This window comes from Ranitomeya imitator, chromosome 6, assembly GCF_032444005.1.
Source record: "Ranitomeya imitator isolate aRanImi1 chromosome 6, aRanImi1.pri, whole genome shotgun sequence".
Lineage (NCBI taxonomy): Eukaryota > Metazoa > Chordata > Amphibia > Anura > Dendrobatidae > Ranitomeya > Ranitomeya imitator.
In genome coordinates this window covers 15,935,290-15,943,697 of record NC_091287.1, presented here as the reverse complement: position 1 = coordinate 15,943,697, position 8,408 = coordinate 15,935,290, and the positions used below count along the sequence as shown (strand labels likewise).

Below are 8,408 nucleotides of genomic sequence, written 5' to 3'. Positions count from 1 at the left end.
GTGTATATATACAGGACAGGAGGAGTGGTACTGTGCAGTGTATATATACAGGACAGGAGGAGTGGTACTGTGCAGTGTATATATACAGGAGGAGTGGTACTGTGCAGTGTATATACAGTGGGGCAAAAAAGTATTTAGTCAGTCAGCAATAGTGCAAGTTCCACCACTTAAAAAGATGAGAGGCGTCTGTAATTTACATCATAGGTAGACCTCAACTATGGGAGAGAAACTGAGAAAAAAAAATCCAGAAAATCACATCACTGTTTTTTTAACATTTTATTTGCATATTATGGTGGAAAATAAGTATTTGGTCAGAAACAAAATTTCATCTCAATACTTTGTAATATATCCTTTGTTGGCAATGACAGAGGTCAAACGTTTTCTGTAAGTCTTCACAAGGTTGCCACACACTGTTGTTGGTATGTTGGCCCATTCCTCCATGCAGATCTCCTCTAGAGCAGTGATGTTTTTGGCTTTTCGCTTGGCAACACGGACTTTCAACTCCCTCCAAAGGTTTTCTATAGGGTTGAGATCTGGAGACTGGCTAGGCCACTCCAGGACTTCGAAATGCTTCTTACGAAGCCACTCCTTCGTTGCCCTGGCTGTGTGCTTTGGATCATTGTCATGTTGAAAGACCCAGCCACGTTTCATCTTCAATGCCCTTGCTGAAGGAAGGAGGTTTGCACTCAAAATCTCACGATACATGGCCCCATTCATTCTTTCATGTACCCGGATCAGTCGTCCTGGCCCCTTTGCAGAGAAACAGCCCCAAAGCATGATGTTTCCACCACCATGCTTTACAGTAGGTATGGTGTTTGATGGATGCAACTCAGTATTCTTTTTCCTCCAAACACGGCAAGTTGTGTTTCTACCAAACAGTTCCAGTTTGGTTTCATCAGACCATAGGACATTCTCCCAAAACTCCTCTGGATCATCCAAATGCTCTCTAGCAAACTTCAGACGGGCCCGGACATGTACTGGCTTAAGCAGTGGGACACGTCTGGCACTGCAGGATCTGAGTCCATTGTGGCGTAGTGTGTTACTTATGGTAGGCCTTGTTACATTGGTCCCAGCTCTCTGCAGTTCATTCACTAGGTCCCCCCGCGTGGTTCTGGGATTTTTGCTCACCGTTCTTGTGATCATTCTGACCCCACGGGGTGGGATTTTGCGTGGAGCCCCAGATCGAGGGAGATTATCAGTGGTCTTGTATGTCTTCCATTTTCTAATTATTGCTCCCACTGTTGATTTCTTCACTCCAAGCTGGTTGGCTATTGCAGATTCAGTCTTCCCAGCCTGGTGCAGGGCTACAATTTTGTTTCTGGTGTCCTTTGACAGCTCTTTGGTCTTCACCATAGTGGAGTTTGGAGTCAGACTGTTTGAGGGTGTGCACAGGTGTCTTTTTATACTGATAACAAGTTTAAACAGGTGCCATTACTACAGGTAATGAGTGGAGGAAAGAGGAGACTCTTAAAGAAGAAGTTACAGGTCTGTGAGAGCCAGAAATCTTGATTGTTTGTTTCTGACCAAATACTTATTTTCCACCATAATATGCAAAAAAAATGTTAAAAAAACAGACAATATGATTTTCTGGATTTTTTTTTCTCAGTTTGCCTCCCATAGTTGAGGTCTACCTATGATGTAAATTACAGACGCCTCTCATTTTTTTAAGTGGTGGAACTTGCACTATTGCTGACTGACTAAATACTTTTTTGCCCCACTGTATATACAGGAGGAGTGGTACTGTGCAGTGTATATATACAGGACAGGAGGAGTGGTACTGTGCAGAGTATATATACAGGACAGGAGGAGTGGTACTGTGCAGAGTATATATACAGGACAGGAGGAGTGGTACTGTGCAGTGTATATATACAGGAGGAGTGGTACTGTGCAGTGTATATACACAGGAGGAGTGGTACTGTGCAGTGTATATACACAGGAGTGGTCCTGTGCAGTGTATATATACAGGAGGAGTGGTACTGTGCAGTGTATATATACAGGAGGAGCGGTACTGTGCAGTGTATATACACAGGAGGAGTGGTACTGTGCAGTGTATATATACAGGAGGAGTGGTACTGTGCAGTGTATATATACAGGAGGAGCGGTACTGTGCAGTGTATATATACAGGAGGAGTGGTACTGTGCAGTGTATATACACAGGAGGAGTGGTACTGTGCAGTGTATATACACAGGAGGAGTGGTACTGTGCAGTGTATATACACAGGAGGAGTGGTCCTGTGCAGTGTATATATACAGGAGGAGTGGTACTGTGCAGTGTATATATACAGGACAGGAGGAGCGGTACTGTGCAGTGTATATATACAGGACAGGAGGAGCGGTACTGTGCAGTGTATATATACAGGAGGAGTGGTACTGTGCAGTGTATATACACAGGAGGAGTGGTACTGTGCAGTGTATATATACAGGAGGAGTGGTACTGTGCAGTGTATATATACAGGAGGAGTGGTCCTGTGCAGTGTATATATACACAGGAGGAGTGGTACTGTGCAGTGTATATACACAGGAGGAGTGGTCCTGTGCAGTGTATATATACACAGGAGGAGTGGTACTGTGCAGTGTATATACACAGGAGGAGTGGTACTGTGCAGTGTATATACACAGGAGGAGTGGTCCTGTGCAGTGTATATACACAGGAGGAGTGGTCCTGTGCAGTGTATATATACAGGAGGAGTGGTACTGTGCAGTGTATATATACAGGAGGAGCGGTACTGTGCAGTGTATATATACAGGAGGAGCGGTACTGTGCAGTGTATATATACAGGAGGAGTGGTCCTGTGCAGTGTATATACACAGGAGGAGTGGTCCTGTGCAGTGTATATATACAGGAGGAGTGGTACTGTGCAGTGTATATATACAGGAGGAGCGGTACTGTGCAGTGTATATATACAGGAGGAGCGGTACTGTGCAGTGTATATATACAGGAGGAGGGGTACTGTGCAGTGTATATACACAGGAGGAGTGGTCCTGTGCAGTGTATATATACAGGAGGAGTGGTGCTGGGGAGAAACTGACCGCACCTGACACTACGCAGCGTTTCACATGACGCTTCCTTATCTCCCTTGACACGCCGTTATCCATGTGTCACATGACACTTGTCTGATGTGACGCAGCGTTATCTCATGTGACTCCCCCCTATCTTGACAAGTACCAGTAAATCTCATCTATTTCCAGACACCCCCGAAGTCAAGAACATGTTCCCATACAATCTACGGAAAATAGAAGTCCTGCCTCGGTCACATTGTCCTATTTGCTTCTTCCCGGTCGTATCCGATTCTGGGAAAGCTGGGTGACTGTCAGCACAAACCATCATTCCCCCAAACTCCTAAAGGCACATCCATTTGCATATGTATAGGCCCCTTCTTATTTGCACACTCGCATTTTCACATCTTGTCACAGATTCTCTGGGATTCGGTCTGGACGGTGACTGGGCCGTTCATACACAGGAATATGCTCTGATCTAAACCCTCTATTGTGGCTCTGGCAGGATGTTGAGGGTCGTTGTCCTGCTGGAAGGTGAACCTACGCCCCAGTCTCCTATCTTTTGCAGCCTCTAACAGGTTTTCCCCCAGGATTGCCCTGTATTAAGCTCCATCCATCTTCCCGTCACTTCTGAGCAGCTTCCCTGCCCCTGCTGAAGAAAAGCCTCCCCACAGAATGATGCCACCACCATGTGTGACAGTGGGGATGGTGTTTTCGTCACATGCAGCGTTAGTTTTCCACACACACAGCATTTTACATTTGGCCCAAAAAAAACTCTCCTTGGCTCTGATCTGACCAGAGCTCCTTCTTCTACAGGCTCGCTTTGTCCACTACGTGGCTTTTTGCAAACTGCCAATGGGACATGTTATGTCTTTGAAAAAGGTCTTTCTTCTTGCCGCTCTTCCATGAAGGACAGATTTGTGTAGTTTACGACTAAACAGTTCTCCTGTGGATATTGTCCCCCTTGAGCTGTGGATCTCTGGAGCTTCTCCAGGGACCATGGGCCTCTTGGCTTCTTCTCTAATTAGTGCTCTACGACATGTTCAGAGCTTGGGCTACTTTTTTATAACCTAACCCTGCTTTACTCTTCCCCCACAACTTTATCTCTGACCTGTCGGGTGTAGAGAGTGTGGGAACTGACACAAACACCCACCGGTGAATTATCCCTCCACCAAACTGTACAGCGGCGCGTTCTCCTGACATTCACCGAACCTGGAGTCCGATCTGAAGAATTACAAAGAACGAGATCTAAGGTTCTGTTCTGCGGCTTTCAGCAGCGGCACTACGGCTCCCTGCTTGTTAGAATGTATCAGTGCAGATCACAAGTCTGGGGCCTAGGATCCGGAGACAGTCCACACTGGATACAGGGAGGATGTGGAGAAGGTCATGTATCCAAATATTACAGGCGCAGAGGGAGACCGGGATTTACAAAACCTCCTGCGATGGAAAGAAGCCACAAAGCAGACGACCGACCGCTAGAGGGTTAGAAAGTGAAAGGAGCCGTCTGATTGGTCTCTACGGTCGGCGCTAATGTTTTTTCTTTACAAACAGAGAACCCGGTGAGAAAAGCCAGAGCCCAAAGTACCCGCTATATACACAGCTTCACACACTGTGACTGCGCTAATTAAAGGGACAGTACACGTTATAAAACGCCGACATCGGGGCTACACTCATCACATCCGCGCTAGTCTATCTGCTAAAAGCACGGATGAAACAATGGGAACCAAGGAAAAGTCCGACGGAGAACAACACTGTACCAGATGTCACCTGCAGTCCTATGTAACACCACCGATAACACAGTGATAACTCTCTATATACATATAATGTAATAGATGTCACCTGCAGTCCCATGTAACACCACCGATAACAATAACTCCCTGAGTACAGATCATGTAGTACGTGACACCTGCAGTCCTATGTAACACCACAGATAACACAGTGATAACTCTCTATATACATATAAAATAGTAGATGTCAGCTGCAGTCCCATGTAACACCACCGATAACACAATGATAACTCCCTGGGTATAGATAATGTAGTAAATGTCACCTGCAGTCCTATGTAACATCATAGATAACGTCAGAAGGACCCATGTACATCACATGTAGGGACCCCGTATACATGGTCGGCTATGGATACATCACATGTAGGGACCTCGTATACATGGTCAGCTATGGGTACATCACATGTAGGGACCCCGTATACATGGTCGGCTACGGGTACATCACATGTAGGGACCCCGTATACATGGTCGGCTATAGGTACATCACATGTAGGGACCCCGTATACATGGTCGGCTATGGGTACATCACATGTAGGGACCCCGTATACATGGTCGGCTACGGGTACATCACATGTAGGGACCCCGTATACATGGTCGGCTACGGATACATCACATGTAGGGACCCCGTATACATGGTCAGCTATGGGTACATCACATGTAGGGACCCCGTATACATGGTCGGCTATGGATACATCACATGTAGGGACCCCGTATACATGGTCGGCTATGGATACATCACATGTAGGGACCCCGTATACATGGTCGGCTACGGGTACATCACATGTAGGGACCCCGTATACATGGTCGGCTATGGATACATCACATGTAGGGACCTCGTATACATGGTCGGCTATGGGTACATCACATGTAGGGACCCCGTATACATGGCCGGCTATGGGTACATCACATGTAGGGACCTCGTATACATGGCCGGCTATGGGTACATCACATGTAGGGACCCCATATACATGGTCGGCTATGGGTACATCACATGTAGGGACCCCGTATACATGGTCGGCTATGGGTACATCACATGTAGGGACCCCGTATACATGGTCGGCTATGGGTACATCACATGTAGGGACCCCATATACATGGTCAGCTATGGGTACATCACATGTAGGGACCCCGTACACATGATCGGATATGGATACATCACATGTAGGGACCCCGTATACATGGTCGGCTATGGGTACATCACATGTAGGGACCCCGTATACATGGTCGGCTATGGGTACATCACATGTAGGGACCCCCTATACATGGTCGGCTATGGATACATAACATGTAGGGACCCCGTATACATGGTCAGCTATGGATACATCACTTGTAGGGACCCCGTATACATGGTCGGCTATGGGTACATCACATGTAGGGACCCCGTATACATGAACATCTTATGGTGAGACCCAGCAAGAATCTATTTCTTACTTTGTCCTTCGAATTTCCGTATAATGGTGTCCAGGAAGGTGTTCTGAGGGGCGACGTGACCTCTTCGGACAGGCATCCTTATCCCATGGGTAGCCGCTGCTGTATATCCTCCTTCACACCGATCACATGAAGGCTGGTGGTACGTGCCACCCCTAAAACAACACGTTCGATGTCCGAGTCTAATTCAAACAAAGTATATCCAAAAAACAGAACATAGAGAGGTCTCCGGTGCCACGGGGCAGAGCCAAAGTAATGTTCCCAGTGCAACGGGGCAGAGCCAAAGTAATGTTCCCGGTACCACGAGGCAGAGCAAAGCAAAAGTAATGTTCCCTGTACCACGGGGCAGAGAAAAAAAACAATGTACCAGGGGGCAGCGCCAAAGTCGGGTCCACGGGGCAGAGCCAAATAGTGTCCCAAGCTCGGGGTACGGAGAAGCCGGGATTAACGGAGTGCGAACCTCAGGCCGTGCAGCTACCCGATGCCCGTGGTCTTCTGGCGGCTCATTGGTGACTGCTAACCTCTCACCTGGGGCCGGGTAATATACGGGGAGGGTCTAGGAGACAATCCCATAATGCCGGGCAGTGCCCCTGCACCTGCTGCCACCCGGCACCTGTACTCACATCAGCCGCGGACTCTCAATGCCAGTCACGGGGGGGCTCATCTGCACGTGTGCCAGGGGTGGGGGCGCTGTTAACCCTTTAAGCCTCAGCAGGCAGTCTAGTCAGACAATAGCAGTCAGGGCTGGCAGCGCATTCATCCCTGGAGCCGGCAGTCATGCTGGGAGCAGCGGCTGACACTTATCTGCTCCTATTATTAGCAGGACCCTCGCCCTCCCTGCACTCGGCGTGGTCCGCCGTAAGGGTCCACAGGGCACAGGCACAAGGTAACCGCAGGCCCGGGTGCCCCCACCACCACCTGTAGGGTAGCGCTCAATGGTATCGGCACACAAAGGAAATGAACCTGTCGGCACAACCCTCTAAGGGATGCCAGGTGCCCACCCTAAGGTATCATGGAGGTCAGCACTTCTGGCCACAGGGGCAGTGGCCACGCGAGACGCTGTCCAGGAAACTTCCCGAGGAGCGGATGCAGGTGCCCGTCCTGAGCCTGGCACACTAGTTCCGTCCTACAGGGTGGTCTTCAGGTGGATGAAACCCGTGCGTTCCAGCATGCCAGCCGAATAGCGGGTGATGGAGATATCCCAGTGGCCTTGGGTGCTGGCGGCGCTATTATCCCATGATCCTTTGTTGGGGAAGGCGGGAATCGGTGGTTAGCGTGCACGGGAGGGAGGTCGGAGCCTTGAGATCCGGTTGACGGGGTGTATTTTTCTGCCACCTGCTCGGGCGCCCCCTGGTCGGTGACTACGCCGCTCTCGTCTGGCAGGGCGCAGGACGCGTGCTGTAACGTGGGGCTGGCAGGGCGCCGGGGCCGTCTCCTCCAGAAGGCATCCCCTTATTAGGAGAGGAGGCAGCAGGGGATGCTGGAGGAGACGGATGGTGTTGTGCCTGGTCTTTGCTTGTTGATGCCGCTGCTCCTCCTCCTCCTCACAGTCCTCCCCCTCCGCTGTCAGACACAAGGGATTCCCAGCTGGGAAGCATCACAGGCTCCGTCTTATGGGGGCACCGGTCTGTGAGCAGCCCCCCAGAGACGTGCTGCTGCAGAACCTCCAGCCACAGGACGCCTCCATCACAGGCGCAGGTGGAGCGGCAGAGCTGGGGTTAAAGGGGCAAATGAGGGAATCACGGATAACAGGGTAAAAGGTGTCATCATGTGCAGGGCAGGGCAGAGGTGTGGGTGCCGGACGGGGAAGCGCGAGGGGCCGGGCAGGAGGAACAAATGAGGCACGAGGGGCCGGGCAGGAGGAATAAATGGGGCAGGAGGAATTAATGGGGCACGAGGGGCTGGGCAGGAGGAATAAATGAGGCATGAGGGGCCGGCCAGGAGAAAAAAAAAAAAAAAATGGGGCACAAGGGGACGGCCAGGAAGAACAAATGGGGCACGAGGGGCCGGCCAGGAGGAACAAGTAAGGCACAAGGGGCCAGCCAGGAGGAAAAAAATGGGGCACGGGGGGCTGGGCAGGAGGAACAAATGGGGCATGAAGGGCCGGGCAGGAGGAAAAAAAATGGGGCACGGGGGGCCAGCCAGTTTGAAAAAAATGGGGCACGGGGGGATGGCCAGGAGGAACAAATGGGGCACGAA

General features: G+C 50.1%; 1 protein-coding gene across 2 annotated transcripts in view; it reads right to left on the bottom strand.

Moving 5' to 3' along the window:
- KCNH2 (potassium voltage-gated channel subfamily H member 2) overlaps positions 1 to 7,750 on the bottom strand; it is a 357,462-nt gene extending 349,712 nt beyond the window's left edge. Inside the window, exon 1 of one of the 2 annotated variants that reach the window (XM_069729246.1) lies at positions 6,213 to 7,750. In XM_069729246.1, the coding sequence (XP_069585347.1) occupies positions 6,213 to 6,288 (76 nt within the window). In that variant the 5' untranslated portion in view covers positions 6,289 to 7,750. The remainder of the gene's footprint in view (positions 1 to 6,212) is intronic. The other variant, XM_069729245.1, reaches the window with a different exon arrangement.
- Between the last annotated feature and the right edge of the window lie 658 nt (positions 7,751 to 8,408).